The 24,862-nt window shown below is 36.3% G+C and overlaps 1 protein-coding gene across 1 annotated transcript; it reads right to left on the bottom strand.

Moving 5' to 3' along the window:
- Positions 1-269: 269 nt before the first annotated feature.
- On the bottom strand, positions 270-24,597 carry LOC140166694 (sodium/mannose cotransporter SLC5A10-like). The gene is made up of 14 exons (XM_072190193.1): positions 24,336-24,597; positions 21,772-21,869; positions 16,398-16,469; positions 15,527-15,631; positions 14,614-14,778; positions 13,846-13,951; positions 12,643-12,723; positions 11,783-11,988; positions 10,139-10,274; positions 9,153-9,260; positions 7,254-7,449; positions 4,771-4,942; positions 3,726-3,947; positions 270-2,838 (listed from the first exon to the last, which is right to left on the bottom strand). Exons 1-14 carry the CDS (start codon positions 24,595-24,597, stop codon positions 2,245-2,247), a joined length of 2,523 nt encoding a protein of 840 aa, XP_072046294.1. The 3' UTR covers positions 270-2,244.
- Positions 24,598-24,862: the final 265 nt, after the last annotated feature.

Genomic DNA, 24,862 nt, shown 5'->3' with positions numbered 1-24,862 from the left:
TGCTTTTCTTTTCACTCCATGAGAAGTTCCAAAATAAGGCCAAAAATAATAATAAAAGTTTGTCTCAAAGCTCACAAGTGGTTTGAAAACAAATGCGAAATGCGATTTTTTTTTATTCCTGACTTGGTATTTTTATGGTATTTTAAGACAAAAATTGATTTTCACCGAATTTTTCTGGAAAAAATAAAATTTGTTTTTTTTTTAAATAAAAAAAATTCTGCATTTTTTTTTTTAAATCGATGCGATTTTAGAAATGCGCATCACGAGCTTTAAAATAAAACTTTTTTTGCCTAACAATTCAATGGGTGAGTAAGGACTCATATTAAAATTCCCTTACACAGGAAGGTGTGCGCCATCCTGCAGCTTTCCTGTGCTAGCCTTCTTTTGTTAAAATCCTGGGCAGGGTGTATCACTGATTTATATAATCCTTTATGACCGAGCTTTCCTGAGACGCGCGCTTAGCGAGGGGAATCCTGCCTTCTTTCTGTGTGAAAACGTGGTAGGGTATTTCAATATGAGCCCTAAGTGCTACTGCATGGGTTCATTGTGGCTCAAATTTTCCAACCAAAGTGCATGTAGGGAAGTATGCAATTCATCTGGGTTGAGTTGAAAAAATTACCTGAAACAATCCACCACACTTTTGTTACATATTGTTACAAATGGGTTATTCCATTTAAAATCCGCACTCTCCCTGTGGAAGATTTTGGGAAATATCTTCCACAGGGGGAATATGAATTTCAAATGGAATGAACACATTAGCAGCTCCATTTGTAACCCATCCTCCCTAAGTGGAAGGTTCAGGATAAATCTTTCCCAGAGAGTGTATGATATTCAAATAAAGCAGCCTAATGAGTTCATTCCAAATGAAATTCATACTCCCTCTGGGAAGATATTTTCAAAATCTTTTAAAAGGATTTTAAATGGAATAGCCCAAAATATTTTTGAGACTCTGAATGTCTTTCCCCAGAAAGACCGACACACAAATGCTTAGAAGATAAGCCATTACTCATATTCATGATTAAAATGCCTTGACATTATTAGTACGTTACCATGGTAACACAGACACAAAGATTACAAATACACATAATTACAACCTGCTTAGTATTACACATAGCACCTCTTGGATCATTATTGCTTTTCATAAATTATTATTCTATTCTCAATCAATCCCCATAATCGTTGGGCAGGAAAAATCTCTTATGTTCTTTTGGCCCCTGAACATGTTTAAAACAAAACTGTTAACAGGTTACATAACAGATTTTGCTTTAAACATGTTCAGGGGCCAATGACACAATAGGAGTTTTTCCTCCCAACAACAGGTGATACAATGGACTATTCCAGTTGAAATCCATACACCCCCTATGGATGACTTGACCTTAATCTTCCACACATGGAGTGTGAATTTGGAGTTACCTGAATGGGTGACTCCATTTGAAATCTACACACCCTGTGTAGGAGAGTAAGGTAAAGCCAAGAATTCTCCAAGAAATCGCGGAATTCGGAGGTAAAGCGGAAAACGTATTTCTGAGAAAAAATAAAAAAAATAAGCAAAAATGATCTAGAAAAAGAAAAATACAATTTTCACAGCTTGAGTATCCCACAATCCTTTGCGCGCCTGACTAAAATAGCTCTTGGGGCTTTCCCGACCTTTTGAACGTGTTTCAACATGACTCAGACACGTGCATTGCGCTGCTACTCGCTGGATTCTTGTGAAATTTTATTATGTCAGAAATGTGCTAAAATTACAAAGCGGAGAAAAGCGGAATTTAGCATTTGTAAAGCAGAAAATTCTTGGCTTTAGAGTAAGGTCATGTCTTCCATATGCGGTGTATGGATTTTAACTGGAATAGCCCCAAAAAACAGTTCCTTATCATACAAAACACATCAAATTTGAGTTGATCATTCCTGGTACCATTATAACAAGTCATGAGTCATGAGACCAATAAACTAAACGGCTTGACTCATTTAACTCAAATTGATTTGGCTCGACCAGAAATTTACTTGATCAAGATCACAGCCCAAACATGACAGTAAAAAAATAAATATTTCGCCATGTTACGCCAATCAAACAATGTATTTTTTTGTGCTTTATGTAAAGATTCAATAATTCATATATGTACTTCAGCCCATCAAAGATTTATATTTATACATAAGTTAAAACATAAAACAGACATCTTTGGATGTTTTGTTAAATTTGGCAGCATGCAATATGGTCTAAATTTACTGAATTTCATCACTGAAACTTTACCAATACAATGCATACAAAAATAAATGCGCTGTAATTACTAAACCCCAGTTAAACATGATGAATACTTTTGAACAGGAAGACACCACAAGTTTTTTCTGCATTTCTAGTTCTCTCTCCTCTTGTGTTTCCATGGCAACAGGCTTCCCATCAAATGTAGAAACGCCCAGAAACCAGTGCATGACACGCTTCAACTTCACATGCTTTTCGGGCTTCTTGAAGTTCAGACTTTCTTCCGACCCTTCGTAAATCTTGAACCGATGTTTGGTTGAGGAAGGTTTTAAGTCTGACGTGGGTATTAATTGTTCTGTGTCATTAATCTCTTCTTCCGAGTCGTTATCGAGTAAGAATCCATCCTCTATGTTCTCCTCTTTGCGACCATTAGCTTGAGGCATGACTGATGGACCTGCATCATCATCACCTTCATCTTTCCGGTCTTGGACAAGAGGAGCTTCTTGGCTGCTTTCAGCATTTTCTGCCGCTGTGTTAGCAGGCTCTTCAACTGACGGAGATATTTCCGAAATATCAGTTGGAATTACTTCTGAGTGTCTGGGCTCCTTGCTATACCTAGTCCAGTATGTTAGACGGTGCAGCTGAAATAGAAGGAAACAATATACACACAAAAAACAAACCAGGAGAGAATGAAATTGGGAAACTAACAAAAGATCTTTTTTACACATTTACATTTAAGTTTGAACAAGCTCCCAGCATGCAATTTGTTTTATGAAAACATTAAGGTAACATTAAATTGAAAGTTTGTCCACAGCTCCCATGCATATTAGTATATTTGTGACCATCAGTCATGCCTAAATTGCAAAAAAAACACACCCCTTTTTATTATTTGTTTATTTTCCTCATTTAAAACATGGAAGAAGGCAGTTTGGCTGTCTCACGATATAATTTTCCGAAACTTCCTTCACAGTGTCTTATACATAATAAAGTTTGTCACCTGTACAGGTAATCTCCGATTTAATTTATTGTGGCTTAAAGCATACACAATATAAACATGTAAATATGTCACTGTAAATGTGCTTGGTAATGAGTTTTTATTTTAATCTGAAGAGGACTCTGCAATGATTAAAATACTATTTCAATATGAACAAAATGAAAAAATAAATAAATGCATACCACATTAGATTTACAACATTGGAGGAGCTTTGAGACACATTTTAATATAATTTAGCTTAATCATGATCCTGACCTATTAATGATCACTGAACAATTCTCGCATCAGTCACATTTAAACAAAAAAATCTGAAAATTTTTTGAAATAAAAAAATTGTTTTCTGCCTCTTTAAAAAGGTACAGTGTAAATAAATAAATAGCCGATTAGTCTAAAGGGTCATTAGGGATCAAAAAAGGGTCGAAGTTAGGGTAAGGGCATTATTCAATTTAGGGTAATATTCAAATTTAGGATTAGAGTCAGGGTCAAGTTCAGGGTTAGGATTAGGGCCAAATGATCTGTAACCTTCATACTTACACATGATTCTGGTACTGGTTTTGTGCAGCAACTGATCAACAAAGCTACAAATATGGTGATGACAAAATTAAGAGCAGCATAATACAAGTAATTAAACATCACCGCTTGTATGAATGTTGGTCTCGTGTCCGGCTCACCACATCGTGGATTGGGAAAGAAGATCTCCATGATGATTCGGAACACAGCTAGACACAGGCCAAGCATCAGGCTCCAGAAAGCTCCCTATGGACAAAAACAAATCCAAGATAAGACCCCAGGATAAGACTGAAAAAATACAAGTTTGTTTCCTCTTGGCCATGCACATTATAATTTCTGGATCAATTTGACTGCATTTTTTTTATTTGAGAAAAATTTCTTGTACGTTTTGTTTAACAAACAATATTTCTAAAAGTTGGTCAAAGTTAAAAAATTAGAAAATAAAAAAATGCCCAGTTAGAACTTCCTGTCTTGTTTAGAACATTACTAAAGAAAATAAAATTACTGAAGAAATATTTTTTATGTTGTCCACAAAATAGTTCAGGTCAAACGATGCATTTTATGATCTCCTCCAAAACCAGAGCATTTTGACATAAATCTGACATCCCGCCAATTGGAGTCATCTTTCTAATTATACATACTTTTATATACTTTAGACCAACAATTTTGAGGCCCAAAAGTCTGCATATTTTGGGATAACACCATCCTTAAGCAACCAAAACTTTCAGGTGAGCAGCTTTTATGCATATCAACAAAAATGCAATTACTAATATAGAATAAAATATCTCAAATTGATACCAGGGTTCCCTCGGTCCTTGAAAGTCCTTGAATTTGAAAACACCTTTTCAAGGCCTCATGAAAGTCCTGGAAATTTGTACAAGGTCCTTGAAAGTCCTTGAAAATTTGGAATTTTACCTAAAGTATAATTTTGACAAAATTTGGTGAGTGGAGAGGAGCTGTCACTTTCATTAATACGCAGCTTTTTGTGCTTTTGGACCTTGAAAGTCCTTTAAGGTGCAGGAACCCTGTGATACACAAAACAAATTACATCCAATAAAATATCACTTACCGCTTCGGATGTCCTATGCCAAAATAAACCAAGTAAAAAATTGGCAATCAATGGTGAAGCTAGAGCACCTCCAATGGCTGCCATGTAGGTAAATATTTGCCCATTATTGCCCCCTTGTTGTATTATAGGTGTCCACAGTGAACCGAAAACCATCAAGAATACCATCACTAGTCTTGATTGGGATAGAAAAATAAGAAAACATGGAACTATAAAAGAAGCAAATAATTCAAATGGATGAACTGGTTGAATGAAATGACATGGTCAGAAATGATGTGGTCAGAAATGATTTGGTCAGAAATAACATGGTCAGAAATGATGTGGTCAGAAATGATGTGGTCAGAAATAACATGGTCAGAAATGATGTGGTCAGAAATGATGTGGTCAGAATGATGTGGTCAGAAATGATATGGTTAGAAATTATGTCAGAAATGATGTGGTCAGAAACGATGTGGTCAGAAATGATGTGGTCAGAAATGATGTGGTCAGAAACGATGTGGTCAGAAATGATGTGGTCAGAAATGATGTGGTCAGAAATCAGAATCGATGTGGTCAGAAACGATGTGGTCAGAAACGATGTTGTCATCTGATTTGCTGAGTTATAGTTTATTTTATATCACATTATTTGTACATCTTAGCATTGCCTGTTTTTCTAACTAATATAGCATAGTATATTTCAACTTCACATTGCAGCAAAGAACTTAACCTACATGATTTTTACATTTACTTTAATTCTTATAAAAAACATCAACAAACAAAAGTAACTGCACACTAGAAACATTTAAAACAGATAAATAATAATTCTACTGAACAGACTTGCTGCTATAAATAGATTATAATGATATATTTGAGATGAGTTATTAAAAAAATGCTAATATGGCGGGTGGGGATAGAAATAACTCTGAACAGACCAGCTGCTAGCTGCAACAACAGATGTTAATGTTTGATCAATTGTACCAAATGGATTCTATGTAAAAAAATAAAAAGATGCAACTGCAAACCAATTTGTTACAGCTGTGGTGGAATCTAACCCTATGAGAACTACCTGCCGATTGGCCAAAATGAATATTGTGTCTAATTTTAAACCAATCAAGAAGGGTATTAATAAGATCCTCTGCAAATGCAAGTTTGACCATAATTTAAAGTCTATATAATTGGCAATTAAAATGAGTTTTTCTAGGTATCAACCAATCAGAACTGCTGTTAGATGACCAGTAGTATCCAAGGGGTTAATGACTTGCACTCTTGTTATCGTTTTATAACTGAGTTGCTCTGTGCATTTATTGTCATTTCTTTGATAAAATAATCCTTCATGGTTAAGGTTATTAATTATTTTAAACTGTTGTGATTTGGTAGTTCACAGCATCTTCTACGAATGGTAGTGAGCTTTGGCAAAATTGCATTGCTCAATTCATAGCGAAGCGTATAGAAGAATTAAAATATCACAGATATACTTTTATAGGTGCTGCGGTTCTTGAGTTACGTTGTGAAGAGGGCTGAAACAACAACACTTTTGTAAAACGTACATAACTCATCAACAACAATAAATTAAGCAAGTTTGCAAAGTATACGATTTGTAGAATGAACATTTGCAAAACATCAAGGTGTTAATTTTCAATAATATATTGATCTAGATAATGAAAATCGATTTTTAGGTTGCTTCGACCAACAATACCTCGTCTACCCTTAAACTGCTTATAATAGTTCCTTTGTTATTAATTTATGCATGTTTATATTACATCGTTATCACTATTTCATGTTACTGTTTGTCTGTCTGTACTTGTACTATTTTAACTACTGTCAGGTTTACTGGTTCACAGCACTTTCTATTTGATCAATTCATTATTTTGGCAAACCTTCAAAATATAAACAAACAAAAATTCACAATAAATGACAAATAAAATTTTAATTAAGAAATGCATTAAGAAAAATAATAGAATGATTCTTAAGGTCCGTTCATACCAGTTACATTATAACTTGGAAATGCGACAAATTGCATCAAAAAGTAATTGATATATCGGCAATGCAATGCACTGCAATGCAAGTCCAGTGAAGCATGAATGGACCTTTAGACAATCAACTGATCAATCGATCAATCAAATGATCAATCAATAATGATGTGTGCCTTAAAAAAGTTCACGGCCGAACTCTGTTTCTACTCATTCATCGTCCTGTGTCACTTTGGAAATTCCATCATCCAGAAAATGAGCCGGGGACAAAACATTCTCCATTAACAGTTTCAAAATCCAGCTCATATCTCACCTTGGGTACACCCCGTCAGTCCGAAACCCTATTAATCTGATCCACCGCTAGTCCGAATTTTAAGCTTACCTAACGCTAACCCTAACCCTAAACCTATCCCTAACTCTAACCTTAAAAATTCGGACTAGCGATAGTTCGGCCTGGCGGTGTTTCGGACTGAATGGGAGACCCCTCTCATCTTCATCTGCAGTAACCTTTTTTTTTTCCAGAATCTGCCTACTTACCTTCCAACAAGCATGACTTCAAATTCATTTCTCCTTTTCTGTTCAGCTGTCAATTTATTCATCCTCCAATCTAGAGGAATCTTGCGAATTTTGACCCAGAGGTCAAGAGTAAATATGGTACTAGCGCTGTTGAATGCCGAGGCTAGTGAACTCATCAAGGCCGACAACATTACAGCTACTAGAAGTCCTTTTAAACCTAGAAAAGAAACAAAATGCTTTATTAGAACTAGCTTCCAGCTATAGATGAGTTAACAGTGATGTTTATAAACAAATGCAAGGGTCTGGTGTATAGAGGTTGTGCATGAAATTATTGATTGACTCCAAACAAAGGATTTGAACTGGTGTCCTTCACTGTAATCATAGCGCAGTGCAGTCCATTCAATCAAATGTTGTCATCAACTTATTTAATCGTAGTGGATTTGTTATGTGTGTGAGACAAACTGTCGCGGTAGATTGCAATCATGCTTTTGTTAAATGCATTTGAGTAGTCCGCAATATTTACAGTACGATACGTCATATTCTATTCTATTCTATTCTATACAAGCATTTATAAGCGCTCTACAAAGAACACAGCGCTTTACAATGAGAAACATATAAATACTACAGGAAAAATACAAATCAAAGCACAAAATGAAAAAGTGAGCAACAAAAAACTCAACATGGGAATAAAAATGTTTTCAATATACGCTTGAAGCAAGACACAGACTCCGCTTCACGGATCTCCATAGGCACGTTATTCCAAATACGAGGAGCACCGACAGCAAAAGAAGAATCACCCGCCTTTTTGTGAGATCTCAGAGTGGACAGACGGGTGCAGTCGGCGTGTGAGTGGAGTCGGCGTCTAGCACCAAGGGGATCGTTACTTCTTTGTAAACAAATAAGCTCTTCCAAATAAGAAGGAGCTTCACCATGGAGACATTTGTAAATATACAACAGGATCTTATACAGAATTCGCTCATTAACGGGGAGCCAATGTAATTCCTGCAACAAGCCGGCAGAGGGCTGGTCTCGGCCACAACTAAACACTAACCGTGCAGCCTTGTTTTGGAGCCGCTGCAAACGCTTAAGGTCTACTGCATGTGTGCCCAGCAACAGAGAGTTTGCGTAATCAAGGCGCGAGAGGACCAACCCCCTGACAGCATTGCACAACCTCTATCAATTATGCTACATGGAAGAGCATGCAACAACTTCACTTTTCAATAGCATTTTTGACCTTGGTCGGATTTGGCGCAAGTTTTAAAAGCAAAGAACAAAACAAACCACCGGCGAAATGTTTGGTATGACATCACCCATCTATAGAAATTTTGATATCATCAAATCATTTATGCATATTATTAAGTGTGCCAATGGTACTGTGATTCATACAAATTACAAGGCTTCTATTCAACCAGTATACAAATGTTTCTATATGTGACACGATCTGGTCCATGGAGGCCAAAGGCGGCAAATTTGAAATTGAGATAAAGATATAAAAAAAAATATTGAGTAAAATACAATAAAATACATAAAGAAATAGACATCACAAAACTGTATAACTTTATAACTAAGTATGCTACACCTTTGGTGTCTTCAGTATATGATATCTTAATGTTTGTATAAGATAATAATTGTAGTAACTCAATTTTCAAAAATGCCTCCTTTGGCCTCCATGGACTAGATCGAGTGACATATTAGGTTGAACTACCCATTGGGCCTTGGCTGTCCCTTATCTGTCTTGCAAGCAAAGCATAATGTAAACAGATAGGTCCAAATTTTCTTAAAAATTAGTATATAGATGGGTCCACTTTCAAATTCTTGATCAGTGGCACATCCCTACCCAATTAAACTTGATGAGTACCCCTGGACATTCCCCATTTCATCTGCTTAGTCCAATCACATTTGAATAAGATACATACATACCTGCAGGCAGAACTGTTATTACGAGGAGTGGGTATGCTATGTTTGTACAACCATTTGGATTCTGACAAATCTCTGTACATATTGCTGGGTCTGAACAACCAATTTTGTCTAGAGAACGAATCATATAAAACATAATTATTAATTTCAAATTACAAACTATGATAGTACTAATTTAATAGAAGATTCTGCTTACCTACCAAAACCAAATATTTGTTGGTTATAATATGGTAGAAGATATCATAAACATTTGGTAAGTTGGTGTTTTGAATGAACCAGGGAAGTTTAACAAGGAGAAAATGACAAATTCCTTCTTAACTTTTAACACACATATGAATAGGAACTCTATTTGGTGGTGTGCACCCTGTAGATTTCACACCACCAAGGTAAATGGCTCGTCAAAAAATCAGTGTATTCATTCTGAGAACACACCGGGGTTGGTTTAATTGAAAAAGTATGACAAGAAGGCTGCTGTGCCTATTTCTTTTTGTGATAGCTGTATTTTGTGGATGGGTTTCTCAACATCTAAGGATAAAAAGATTATATTTGTTACAAGTCTGAAATTTGAGGCACGTTTTTTGTTCTTCTTCACCAGATGACATCATACATAGAGGCAGTGTGCTGTAAGATTGACAGGATTTACATAGTTTTCAATGCATCACTGCGAAAAATCGAGCTGCTTACCTACCAAACATTTGTTGGTTATATGGTACAATATATCATAAACAGGTAAAAGGGTGTTTTGAATGAACCTTTTAACACACAAACGAATAGGAACTCTATTTGGTGGTGTGCTCCCTTCAAGGATTTTTTCTATTATTTAGGGGTACTGTAATCTTTTCCCTGCATTTTGTCTTGTCCAGTTCACCTCCTAGTGGATATATGTGGTGCATTTTAAGTCCATTGATTGACTGACTGACTGACTGATTGATTGATTGGGCTATACTGACTGACTGATTGATTGATATTGATTGATTGATTATATTTACCTGGATTAAGAATTCTGCTGATCATCCCAGGCATGACCATAAGAAACATAGGAGTCAATTTCAGCCAAGTTGTCAGAACTAGTCCACCTTGTCCATGGGCCAGGTTTTTTGTAGCTAAAGATCGTTGTACTGTTATCTACATTGAAGAACAAAATGTACGAAAGGTTTAATAAAGATTCAAGATAACTAATCAATCTGAAATAAATAAAATCAAATAAATTTCGGTTTTTATATAGCGCCTTTTTACCAGATCTTGGAGGATTCAAAGCGCTGTAATTTCGCTGTCATGGTGAATCATCACAATCAGATTGCATCAACTAAGCATCGTGCAGCTGGACCTGGTGCAAATTAACCTATCCGCACTTAAATTGTAACATCAAAAACTTCCCTCACCCAATGGAATTTGGGGAGCTGCACTGATAATTATCAGTGCAGCTCCCCAAATTCCATTGGGTGAGCTGCACTGATAATTATCAGTGCAGCTCCCCAAATTCCATTGGGTGAGGGAAGTTTTTGATAACCAAACTACTAAACACTGATTTTGAAAACAAGAGGAAACGGGAGATCCCAGAGAAAACCTGCCAGAGCAAGCATGGATCAGGATAAACCAAGTGCACATACAATCCTTGGGCATGGCCAGGGCTGGAACCTGAGACCTCAGTGATACAAGGTGAAGGAACAACCGTTGCACCAACTCGCTCTCCCAATCTTGTCAATCCGCCCATTGACCGATTTTGTAGAATTCCTTACTTTGACTTGATGTTGTGGCACATACCTAATTTAAAAGTATCAAATGAAAGATGCCTGACATGACATAATTATTCTGACAAAACAACATGTTTTGCAAAAAAAACCTTGTATGTCATAGGGTTTGGCTTATTTTATATGATAATACGTACAGCAGGGGTTTTGGAAGGCACTACCAACCATGTGACATGCCAAATTGTGTTCTTTTTTTCTCTCACCCTTTGAAACTTATATAAAATGAGTATATTTTATGCAGGGGAGCTTCATTTTAGTGCAATGTACTCTCCCAGTGACAATCTAGCATGATACATGTAAATCAGAAAAACATTGCATTATAAGCATTAAAATGTGTTGTAAAGTTGACCCATGGTCCCAAAGTTATAGGTTATAATACGTCACTAAGCCAAAAAAGAAACTTTTCACAAGGTCATATCTTAAAATCCTGTCCATCAAAATGAACCAAAATTACACATAAGATTACTTCAATACTCTACTCAAAACACATGTCAGTATCCAAGCAGTTGTCCAACTGACACAGCAGCAAAATGCACTGACATTGAACAGCTTCCTGGACCACATTCACAGTCCAATAATTGGCACCCAGTACAAGAAATTTGTGAGAATGTGAACAAGGCCCTTGCACAGATGGTAATTCCCAAAGAGTAAGTGGAATAGTTTGGAACAAGACCTGTTTCTTAAAGAAAGTGTGTGAAAAGCAGAAAGCAGCACTGTTTTGTAAATTATCATCTGTTCAACGATTCTCGCCGATTAAAGATTGACTGCATAGCTTAATTTCCAATAGATTTTAAAAACAAATTTTAGGGTAAACATTTGGCACCACCCTATATGCTTCTGATCGTATCCATGAGTTTACATGAGGATATTTTTGACACTCACCTGTGTTGCAGCCCAGTAATTCAGCCCCATAACCATTAAACCAGTACACATGCCTAGTGTCGGCAGGTCGTCATGTACTCCTCGGTACAGATGCATGGAATCGCTGGGTGGTATCCCACAACTATTGTTAGACATCAAGCTGTCGTTACTGATGGCATTCAAAAATTTCTCACCAAGTTGATCATAACCTCCAATTTCTTGAAACCCTAAAAACAATAATTCAAAGTAAAAAAGAATGAGGAATGAGGATTGACCTCTACATGTATAAGCACCATAAAGAACACTCAGAAAACTACTGTATTGTCCTAATAAATGCCCTCGTTCTTATAAACACCCCCATAATTTTTTCGTTGAAAAAGTGATTGAAATGAAGAAATTTCCATACCATATCATATGAGTAAGCTTAAACTGGAATTGTTGCATGTCCGATATCATGAAATTGCATGGACAAAACCTAAACGGTCATCTACTTAATTGCCAAATTGCTGTAGAATTCTCAAATAAAGAACCATTTTTGCATGAAAGCATACTTACAAAATGCAATTTTGGATTGATGTTTCAAATTCTACCAATAAATCATACATTATTCTTGAAGAGCTTATACCATTGTACTTCTTATTTACTATTCTATAAATTATTCGGCAAATAAATCCGATTATGAAATTTATAAGGTATGTACTGCTTAATTCATACCACTATGTATTTATTAACTCTTGTACATTACACTGTTTACCTACCACTCCTCCCCCTCATACATATAATATTGCTTACCTAATATGGTTTGTACTCCTTCTCCTCATACATATTCATAATTTACCTAATATGGTTACAATTCCTCCTCATACATATTCATTACTTACCTAATATGGTTACTACCACTCCTCCTCCAACAATAATAGCAGTTTGCAATGTTTCTGTATAAACAACAGCTGCCAAACCACCTGAAACAAAAATATCACTGTTGCAAGAAACTAATCAAAAATGTTTTTTTATCTTTAAATTGCACACAAAATTAATTATACTTATAACGAGTGGAATGGCAGGAGATTCAGCCTTTAACTAAAAACTGCAGTGTACTTCTTCATATTAATACATTGAAATGAGTCAGGGAAGCTAATAATCACATTTATATTTCCATAGGTCTTGCAGTTCTTGAGTTAAGTCCACTATTATATCAAAACAAATGTTTGGGCGTTTCCCCTCTCCGGAGTAAAATGCACATGGGGAAGAAGTGGCACCCCTTATATCAAGCCTTAGGATCGCTTTATAGATCTCATATCATTCCCCTCTTGTGTGTCCCCTTTATTTATCTTAATATATGAGCGCAAACACTGTAAGGTCATACTCCCTCTCCAACCCACCTTAAAGAGAGTCAACTTTGGGGAGATATCAACAATTTTCACAACTGGATCTGTTCTTTGTCCATTCACTGTCTTTCACTGTCCAAAAAGTTAGAGAAATGTGTTGGTTTGTAGGAAAAAAACCTGAGGGATTCATTTTAGGGTTGCTTCTAATTGCTTGCACATAAACAGAAACATGGACCATCCATGCTTAACTCTTGCATTCAACTTGTATGTTAAACCATAGTCATCTGCCATTGTTGCTGCTTCATACAAAGTTTTAATTTTGCTACCGCTTATGCATCTTGAGCTTGGAACGGTCCATGGATTTCCCATGGATTAGCATGTGTCCCTCACGGACCAACCTGGGTAAACAAAAAAACAAACAATCTTCTACTGCAGATAGAAGTGTGCATCTGCACTTGAAGATGATTACCAGCCTCATCAGTGGCAGTTGAGATTGGATTAAGCACTTCCTTTCTCTTGACCCAAAGGCTGACAGTAAAATTGTTAACTTGATTGTTGGGAGTAGCCTTCTTTTCCTTTGTTCTTTGTCTTCAAATCTGTTTCTCACTTCTCTTTCCATACAGGCCAGCATGCTTACATAGGCTTTTCCATCTGGACCCAAGCGTGTCTCCACATGGAGCCACCGTTTAAACAAACAAACAAACACACCCCTCTCCCGCACACACACCCCCACACCCCTACACACATGGGTTTTACCTGCTATTGTATATACGCTTGTGATGGCAAGAAGTAACAAAACGGCAGGAATAAGATTCCATTTCAGTATGGTTTGCAAAAACACAGCTCCTGAGAACAAATCAACCTGAAAATGATAGCAGAAAATAATGTAATATATCGTACTGAAAAGGGATGTTGTAATTCATTGTAATCTTAGGACATGTATGGCAATCCTTTAATTAGGGGTTAATGATCAGTTTCTTTGAGGTTATTCGTCTACTGCATGGTTCCACTATATGTGGGGAGAGTCTCGAACTGGCAGCATGCATGAATGGGACGTAAAGTTATGTAATACTTCCTTTCATGTCTATTGCCAGTTTGAGGCTCTCCCCGCATATGGTGGAACTGTGCAATATAGGCTAATTGTGTAAAATCTAAACATTTTGCTTTGGAATCGAGGAATATCCTGAGGGTGGCAGACCTAAAAATATTGTTAACCTCATTCATAACCGTCACTTCTATTTATTGTTATTCCTCTTTATCATTATTTCTTCTTTTAGACTTGAAAACAAAATAAACTTTAACTTCATTTTTTGATATCTTATAAAATAATGGAATAGCTGACGACCAAATTACACCTGAGTATTTTTGGGCCTTCCAAGTTTGAGATTATACCTGTCTCAAACATGGGAAGATGGATGCTGGCTGTCTAAGCCCTTTATGCAGGAAGAGTGGTTTTGAATAGTAGGACAGGCATAAGCATGAGAGATTAAGAAATTTAAACCTCCCAAATATTAGTATACTTACTGGAATATTCATTATCGTAAGAAATACAAGACTGAGCACAGAGAAGTAGTTGCGTATCTGATTACTCTCAAATCGTCTGCCCAGGTATTCTGGCATAGTGAATACTGCACTGGATAAATACACCGGCAAGAATATATAGGCCATTGCCATTATACACCATATTGACTGGAGTAAGAAAACAATAGAAATGCATTAAAAACAAAACAAAACAAAACAAAACAGCAACACTATTGCACTGTTGATCATCAGACTACAAAAATGTGGAAGTGAAAAAACAGGAAGGAAAGAAGGAAGGAAGGAAAGAGAGAAAGAAAAATGAGAGAGAAGGATAAAGAGAGGAAGGGGGAAGAGAGTGGAGGAAAGAGAGGGAGACTCTAGGGGAGTAATTATTTCAATTGGAGTCACCCATTCAGGTAGTCCCATTCAGTGGCGTAGATTTCTTTTTGACATTGAGGGGATGGGGTTGGAAAAAATTCTTGAAGTATAGTGAATCCAGCACCTTTTGGTGACATATTAAGTTTATTGTACAAATGGGTGCGAAGCGCACAAATTTTTTTTGCTATTTTGAAGCTAAACTGATGAAATATGGTGAAAAAGTGGAATAAATGAGCGTGAAAATTTGCACTTTGGGGGCTAAAATGGGCAAATATGAGGTTAATATATTGCGGGGGATTTATTACCCCCCCTGACAAAATTTTTTTAATGATACGGCGACCCCGGGATCTACACCTATGGTCCTATTTGAAATTCACACTCTCTGTGTGGAAGATTAAGATCATTTCTTCCATATGGACAAACTGGAATAATCCATTGTTCCACAGAGACTAATAAACAAGTAAACAAATAAACAAACTAATAAATAAATACATGAAGAGAACAGACAAAAAAAAAACAAACAAATTCAAGAGCTTACCAGCCATTCAAATAAAACAATAGCATATCCAGATGCAGCACCTGTACCAGCTAAGCCAACAAAATGATGACTACCAATATTACTGGCAAAGACGGAGGCACCAACCTGAAAAAACATTCAACAATGTTTAAGAGACAAGAGGCAGACACTCTCAACAAAAACGTTATTTGGAGTTTGAACAACTATATTACTGATAAAGGCGGCTGTACAAACATGTATATTTGTAAGACCAATCTATTGCAATGTTTTTGAGAAGGGTATTGGCCTTTCATATCTTTCGTTAAAAAAACCCCTCGTTTAGAGGCATATATGCTTCTAGACAGAATTCTACGGTAATTATTCTTTGGTATTACATTTGAACCTATAACTTTTTCTGATCATATTATAATTATACTTCCTGTATTTTTAAATGATATGAAGTTATTAGTTTCTGAGAATGATACATTTCTGAGAATAAGAGCAATGAATTTCACCAACTTAATCCTGGCTCAGCGGTTACAATTCTCTCCTTTGGTGCATGAGGTCCTGGGTTTGATTCCTGGCAGTCAGAAATGTGTTGGGATATTGACTTTTGGAAAAAAAACCTGAATGTATGCTGTATTAGGATCACTTTGAAAACTGTAAGATGGGTCATCGCACCTTTCGGTCCGATTTCTCGAAGCTTGGCTAGTGGTCAGGCTTCCAAAGCCAGCAGACTAGCCCTACCTATGTAGATCCATTTTATTGATTCATATGTCTGAGGTGATGTAAGATGTGAAATTGTAAGTCCAGGTATCTAGGACTAATTGGGCTTAACCCTGTTGGCTTAAGAAGCCTGACCACTAGCCATGCTTCATGAAACCAGCCCTTAAAGACTTGTAAGACTACTAACCTGATACCATGGTACTGTTTTCCCAGCAAGAAAATATCCTTCTGCCCCAGCTCTATTCTTCCTCAGCATGGACTAAAATATGGCAAAAATAACAACAAATATTATGTCAAAACATGTGCTAAATTCATGGTACCGTACTGACGCGAGTATTAGTCCCACCCCGTTTTTGGTTGAACATTTTTCAAAATTGGGGTGGGACTATACTCAATTAAAAAAAAAAAAAATTATTTTTTATTTTTTAAGTTATTTAATTTTTGCTTTGGAGTGTCCCTGGACCTAGACCTAAATGCTAGGATCATTCATGGTTGATTAAAAAAAAAATATATTGTAGGCCTATGTGTTTTGAATAAATTTGTACTCATGTCATACTCTATTAATAATTTCAAAATGCATTGAATTTGTATGCATTTTGAAATCATTAATAGAGTATGACATGAGTACAAATTTATTCAAAACACATGAACATGGGCCTACAATATTTTTTTTTTTTTTAATCAACCATGAATGATCATAGTAATTAGGTCTAGGTCCAGGACACTCCAAAGTCGAAAAAAACAACAACTTTATTTTGGGGGTGGGACTTTACTCGAAAGTGGGACTATTCTCGAGTCAGTACGGTAATATAAGATTCATTCACCAGTACATTTTGTATTAGCTGCTGATGGTATTGAAACAAACATATTGGGAAATTGATCATATGTGACCATCCATCTCAAACCGCTCGTAAAGTCGGCAAATTGTATTTCGAGTTACAGTCCCAAATGTGCATCAAGCTTGTATTCATAATGTACCCAATAATTGTCCTACAAGTTTCTCATTTCAGTCCAGTCCGCACATCAATCTTTAATCCTATTGTTGAAGAGGATAATAAGCTTATACTTATAGTAAATAGCTTTAGTCTTTTGTTTGCTATGGCTAAATCCTGTTCAAGTGGTGGGTTAACCAACAATTAACAATGAGAGGACATTCCTGAACCTCGTTGACTTGGGGATGATTTGAAGTGACCGCCAATTATCACAATTTGATATTTAATACCAGCAATTTAGAAAAAGAGAAATATTGTAGCACCAAAATAATGTACCCTTTTACTGAAGGAGCAAAGTTGAACAAGCCATAACTCCGCTTCTGGATATCGTTTGAAGTCAAATGATATATCATTGTAAAGCTTATGATATACATTTTCTAAACACGGAAGAAAACAAAATTGACCAGGGGCCGACTTTACGAGCGTTTTGATGTGGATAGTCACATATGTATACTACAGCTATATCTATGGTTTTACAAGACTGGTCAAGGCAGCATAAATATCTACAATTTTGGCTACATCTCAATATCTACACACAAAAGTGTGCAAAATATACAGTGACTGGAGTGAAGTTTAGATGCTTGCAGAGGTGGAATGTCTGGCTGTACATGGACATGCCAGAACTTTTGATATCACATGCATGATGTGAAATATGCTGTGCATGTCTATATAGAAAATCATGGCTTTTCGCTGTCGAAGTGATGATGTAACAGGATTAATTACCATAGCAATAGATGAATACAATTTTGAATAGATTGCCCTGCACTATAATGTTCACACTGTACCTATGCATTGAACCATAAATGTCAAAGCAATGCTGATCACTCACACCTGCAAGATTAGAATCTTTGAAAAGAGCGGTATTGTATTCAATCTATGATTGCAGACATACACAGGTGATGAGTGCAACCTGCTTGAAGTGCAGGGCAATCTGTTGCTATGATAGTTAATCCAATTATTACATAACTTTGACAGTGAATAGACATTTTAGCATGAATAGTAATATCCATTTTTTATACCGTATTTTCATCAATGGGCTATCTCAGATGAAACCCATATACCCCTCACAGTGTCAACAGCCAGTGTTATAAATATAAACTTAATACTCCGTTGGTGAGCGACAGGCGATTGGTATTTCACGAACGCAAGAAAAGGAGGCCTACCGTATCTGATTGGCTAGAAATCGATCGCTTGATCGCTCAGAGGTGTAGTACAAACTCAAAATGGAGACATGTATTCAATTTGATTGAAATCGATATTCTATTATTGACGCAGATAAAGAAAGTCGATAATGTACATTGAATTATAGATACAGCAGCTGGATCTTACACGGGTTCCTTTGTATAATTCATTTCTCAAATAGTTGAATATATCACAATTTTTACTTTGGATTTCATAATCTTTACTTATAAAATGCAGTAAAATATATCCACAGCAAACAGCAAGGCCCCGCTAATTAGTGTATTGCTTTTCGAGTTAGTGTACTGGAAACAAAACCTGCGTTTTACCTGACAACAAATCAAATTTTCTATAATGGTAATGGCAACACCACATGTGGTACTGATCATGCACAAATCGTAGAATAGAAACTATGCGGCAGCCTCTGTGTGATATCTCATATCATGTAAATGGTATGCTTAGCCTGAGTCGCTCGGCCTATCTCGAACAAAATCGCCATGCGTAGCTTTTGAAGAACGAGAGGATTCGCCGTACTATCACAGCAATTTTTGACACGAAGATATAGGGATGATGACGATGTGCCCCTATGACCTTAACGCGGCTGTGTACTCTAGCCATTGTTTCTTTCTCAAAATTGAGTTTTTATGATATGTTTGTACCTTGTTATGTTTTTTATAATACAAGGAATGAAAATCCAGATTTGTAAACTCCAACTGCAATATTTTAAGGATTTTATTTCACTATTCCACTCGTGTTTGAAATTGAAAAGGAAAGAAAATCTTTGTTGTACCAGCAAGGTACACGCGGCGCAACAACTCATCGCGTTGCGTATCGCGCAATTTGTTAACGCACAAATACGCTTGACGCACTGCTGTGACGCTTATCTGCATCTTGTGGCGCATCTTATGGAAACACCACGGAAGCACTGATTTCACAAAAACCTAGTGGTCAAATGGCTCCGTTTTAGCTGATAAAATGTGGGTTTTTCAAGTTCTTTCCCCGATTTAAATATCAAGTTATGAATGGATTTCGCTCAAACTTCTCAAGGGGCTGTGGATTTACCCGATGTTCACGTAATATAAGTTACAAAAGCGAAAACTGTCGCATTCTCCTGTGAGATTCGATGAAAGTGCAAAATGTGACCACTTTCAACTTCAACGGCCATTATTTCAATGTTCATTTTCTCGGTAAAATGACGATTTAGGTACACGATAACTCAATAAATACAGCATCTATAGGTAAGCAAATATGATCATCGTAAAAAGCATGATCGACTCAAGAAACGGTTTTCTCATTTTTTTATATTTTGGTCTATTTCCGATTTTGGGCATCATTTTGGGCAAATAGGCGTTTTTGAATTTTAAAAAGTTCATTTTGATGCCTTATATTAGGGATAACCATCAAAATTTCATGTTGACCCTATTGCTACAAAAGATTGTTTTCTGAGTAGAACTAATCAACAGAAGTATTTTGGTGGTTAAATGGTCAAAATCGGTCAAAAACTTTTCGAATTATGAATTATCGAAGTTTCCCATTCTGACCGGTCATTGGAACGAAATAAAATGACAAGGTCCAAAAATAGCAGTTGGGAGCAAAATTGGCATAAGCATATATTTACCTTTATATATTTCTTTATTTTAACATATTTGCAAACATGAAACAAGCATATTGTGAAAGTATCAAAGGGTTTCTTATGAAATGGCACTTAACTAGTCACTGGCATAACTTATTTTTTCAAACCAAGGCATTGAAATCATGCATTTAGAGGACATTTGCCAAAAATCATCCAAGATAGCCGATATGGCACAAAATCAAAATTGCACTAAGTAGGTGAACTTTTTTTCACAACCAAGAATTTCAATGTTATTGGGTTTAATATGACCAATTAGTAGGTGTATGTAAACAAAATCTTAAGTTTTGAAGGTCATTGACTCATTCACAACAATAGAGATTATCCTCATCATGCTCATGTGTATTCCTGTAGTATTCCTCATTCAAACCAAAGTAGCACTCAATACATTATGAGTATCTTTGTTCAAACCAATTCAATGCTTGACCTCGGAGTTACCTGCATGACTATCGCGGGCTATTTTGAAACAGTTATGGTTGCACATTCAGGTACTTCTTTTGAAAGTCCTAAACAAGGTATAGCCAGCAGCAAGTTGTAGATGTTATAGGCCTAAATATAAGAAAAGCGTTTAGGGTTAAGATCAGGTGAACAATACATCGAATGAGCACGAAACTTCACATTTATGTTCAGAAAGGTGTCTTCTTAACATGATTTGAAAGGAATATAAAAATTCCAAAGGGAAGCTGGTGATTTAATTTGTAACTCGAGATCTACTTGTTCAATTTTTTAACCTTTTTACAGAGGGTATGATAGAGGTATTACTGGCAACTCTACCAAATTACAGCTCAGTAGGCTACGTTTTTCACCTGATCTTACTGATTTGAATATTTTGTGCCATTCTTGAGCAGTGCTAAACTCAGCCACTGGCAATTAAGCGCACTGTGGCGATGGACCAATTTTGACTCGCACTTACAGAAAAACAAAATAAGTTATGTTGCTGTAATTTGCAAGATAGTTACAAAATATAATTGGCAGTAACTTCCCAAATTTTACAGAAAAATATTGAAAAATAAAAGAATGAGATCAATTTAGAAATGTATGTGCAAGCAGTGCACAGTTGAGCTCCCTGCATGTCTATGGGAGTGTTCTAATCAAGTTGATGGTTCATTGGTCATCCCTACTTATATGGTCAATATCTCAAAAAATAAGGCCAATATCAAAAAAAATAAAAAAAAACGTTTTTGGAATGGAGCCTCAAGATTGAGCTAAAAACAAAATAAAATATTTTGGAAAGAGTGTTTTTTTGTTATGATGTACCTAACAAATATTGCCAAAAACTCACTTTTTTGTGATTTTCTTCAAAATTGTTGTTTTTACCCCAAATCTGTATTTATATTAAGATTTATTGATGTCTTGCCTTCATAAAAATGTATACTTTTATATGTTTTGCACGAATAATTACAAAGTTATTGCACTTTTACTACATGCATGTCTGAGAGTACACAGCCACCTTAATCTCCCACACAGGTGGTATGAATTTCAAATGGAGTCACCCATTCAGGTAACCCAATTTGAAATTCACACTCCCTGTGTAGGAGATTAATGTCATATCTTCCATACAGGGTGTATGGATTTCAACTATAATAGTCAATGTACATGTAGGTCCATGTTCAGTCCTAATTATACAGTAAATGGTGAAACAAATAAGGTACTGTACCAAAATCCATTTTCACATGGAAAAAGTTCAAAAGCTGCAAATTGGAACATCCACCTTTAATTAGACAGACAGACAAACAAGCAAACAAACATTGTGTACTTACAGCTAGCCCAACCAACAAGATGACTATGAGATAGCATCCTATGACTGCCAAGTCAGTCTGTGATAATCTACCTAGTTCTACCATGATGATGTGATAGCCTGTAACAGCAAAATGAAAAATATGATATGGATTAAACAGATTTTCTTTATCAATTACAGTAGGAAAAATGTTATTAATAGATTTTTATGTGAGATTTAATGGCATGACTGGTACATGTACTGGTAGGTTGGCATGCACCATATATCATAGTCTGGCTGGGCTGTCAAACTATTATTTTATCATTTACGATGGTTTTGCTAGTGTTTTTGTTTGCTGATTATTATTCTGTAAGTGGTATGAGATTATGGGATGTAGAATTGTCACCCCTGGGTAATTCAAGATTTTCAAGGTCAAAGTTTACACAGTGGTCAAAATTAAAAACTGGTCAATATTTTTGAAGCCCATACTAAAATGTTCCTCTGAACAGAAATGTTAAAAAAAGCATAGTTTGATCTACCTCTGACTTATGGTTCCAGAGTTATTAGCCAAAAAGTCAAAGGTTAAATTTGAAGATCCACTGGGCTAAAATAGATCAAATGCTCCCAATTTGGATGAAAATGGTCTCAAATTGTTGGTACTATTCTTAATGCTAATAAAAATAGTTTAACATACCTGCAACAACTCATTACCTAGGTAACCATATGGAAATACCGGCTAGGTCATCATCAATAGGACTAAATTAGCAATGACCTATTTTGCTGTGTTATTGGATAACAAACTAATTCAAGGGTGGTCCAATCTACTCTTTAATTAGAATTGTTATTGCAGAAAGACCAATTCAATCATGCTCATCAAAATTGGAGAATATTTCTATTTTATCCCCCTGTAGAGTTTCCTATTTAAATCTTTTTGCTCATAACTCCACAATGATAAGTCATACACAGGTGAAGCTGTATTTTCTGAATCCTATATGCAGAGAGGAGTAATCTGGCAAAGATTTATACAAAATTAGACCAGTTTTTAATTGCGGCCCCTGTACAAACTTGGACTATTTTGGTATAAACTTTCGTATTTCAAATTACCCAGGTGGACAATTTTATACCCCTCGGAATCTCTAGCCTATCTTGCTCTACTACCAGACTATATATAGACACACCTTAGATGCCACATCTTCACCTTCTTCTGAGATGATGATCAGGGTCAAAATTGCCCTGTGCATCTTCCTTAGCCCCAAAACACCATATTTTGGGCCCAAATAGGGCAAAATTGCGTGCAAATGTCCTAGTAAAAACTATGATTGTCTCCCTTCTTAATTGTAATGCACCTGCCGACAAATTTTGGCCTGGCCCAGGGCTCCCAAAAAGGTAAATCTAGCCTTGATGATGATAGTGTGGCAGGGTTTGAGGGGCTTTTTTGCCCATTTAAAACCCCAGGGGGGGGGGGGTACTTAGTACAAATGACCATACGGGAACGTGCCGCTAATATGGGTAGCATTTTCGGCCTTCTGGTATATCAATGACCCCTTTTCTAAGCCAATTTTGGTATATGAATGGGTTCTTTTTTCAAAACTTTTTAAATTTTTCAGAAAAATAGCCTAATTTTGCCTCAATCTAGCCAAAATTTTGAAAATTTCCCAAAAAAATTAGGAAAATTGATAAAACCTAAGACAATTTGGGTTAAATTTGGCTGAAATTTTTGACTTTTGGTATATCAATGGGTCCAAATCTCTTGAAAAATTTGTATATTTATGGGTCCACTTTCAAATTCTCAGCGGCACGTCCCTACCAAAATCAAACTTGAGTACCCCTGGGTTTAAAACCCAATTTGCTTAGTTCCTGCTTAAAGCAGAGAAGTGTGGGCGATTGGATAGCTTTCTGGCAACTATAGTTCCAATTTTGCACCACTCTTTGGCTGTAGAAGTCTTGGTCTTGCCAGAGTATCCTCTGGTGCCCTTAGTAGTCAGCTTTCTGGAAAAGAGTGTCTGGATTGATTCTGTTGATTTGGTTCATAATTCTGTATGTTGGGATGAAGTCCCCTCTTTCTCTTCTTTTTTCCATTGTGGCATTAAAATACAGCTTCTCCAGGTGCTCCTCATATGTAAGGCCGAATAAAATTAATGTTTTGGTTCTCGCCCCCCTCCCTCCTCAAATTTCTGGGATTTGTCAGATTTTTTTTTTTAGACTCTGGAATGATTTATGAGAGAATAATGATCACTTCCAAGTCTTTTTGTGGTACTCTAGGGGGTTTATCCCTCAAAATCTCACATTTGAAAAAAAAAAAGGCCTCATCGTTTCATCAAACACTGTTGGAAAAGCACGAAAACTAGGCCTACTGACAATGCTAATTTTACATTGAAAAAACTAACAAAAATACAACACCTCCCTCCCTCATCAATTTATGAAAATCCTCTGGACGAGAACCAAAACATTAATTTTATACGGCCTAAGATGCTGGATGTTGGGGATGAACTTTTTTGATGTTCTCTTTTCCATGGGCGGACTACATGCTTGCATAGTATAATCCAGGTTGGGTCACGGGTGTAACCAGAGACTTAATTGTAAAGTTTCAGGATTATATCGCCATACTTCCATAGTGAAAAGTTCCTTTTGATGAGACCCAATTCTCTATCTTGGCTGTAGTAGCACATTGTGAGCAGACCTTCAATGTATTGCTTATCAGTACTCCTATAAATCCTTCTCTTCTTATGTTTCTTTCAGCTGTTTTTCCCATTTTATATGTGTGGTGCTGGTTCAGATGTCCAAAGTGCATAACAGCACATTTGTCTGCATTGTACCTCATCTGCCATCTATCAGCCCAGTCTTGCAGGTGGTTTATGTCATCTTGCATAGTCTTGATGTCATCATCTGTTGCCACTGGATTTACTAGCTTTTTTCATCAGCAAACTTGCTTACTGTAGCTGTTACACTTATTATGTGTCCCATGTCACTCATAGATCGGGAAGCATAGGGGTCCTAACACCAATCCTTGAACCACTGAACTTGTCACCACTTTCCATCCCGACTCTGCTCTGATCTGTTTTCGTTCTGCCAACCATGCTCAAATCTAATGAAACAGCTTGTTTTCAATGTAATGAGCTTTAATACTTGCTACT

Source organism: Amphiura filiformis, chromosome 12 (genome assembly GCF_039555335.1).
Source record: "Amphiura filiformis chromosome 12, Afil_fr2py, whole genome shotgun sequence".
In the NCBI taxonomy this organism is placed as follows: domain Eukaryota; kingdom Metazoa; phylum Echinodermata; class Ophiuroidea; order Amphilepidida; family Amphiuridae; genus Amphiura; species Amphiura filiformis.
This window is presented reverse-complemented; position numbering and strand designations above follow the sequence as displayed.

What these genes read in the sequence shown, in the direction of transcription:
- LOC140166694 (XM_072190193.1), bottom strand. Translation starts at nt 24,597, where the DNA reads ATGCAAGATGACATAAACCACCTGCAAGACTGGGCTGATAGATGGCAG. An exon ending in AATAACAGTTCTGCCTGCAG is followed by an intron (nt 7,450 to 9,152) that starts GTATGTATGTAT and finishes TTTCTTTTCTAG; the next exon opens with GTTTAAAAGGACTTCTAGTA. An exon ending in GGCATAGGACATCCGAAGCG is followed by an intron (nt 3,948 to 4,770) that starts GTAAGTGATATT and finishes TTTTGTCCATAG; the next exon opens with GGAGCTTTCTGGAGCCTGAT.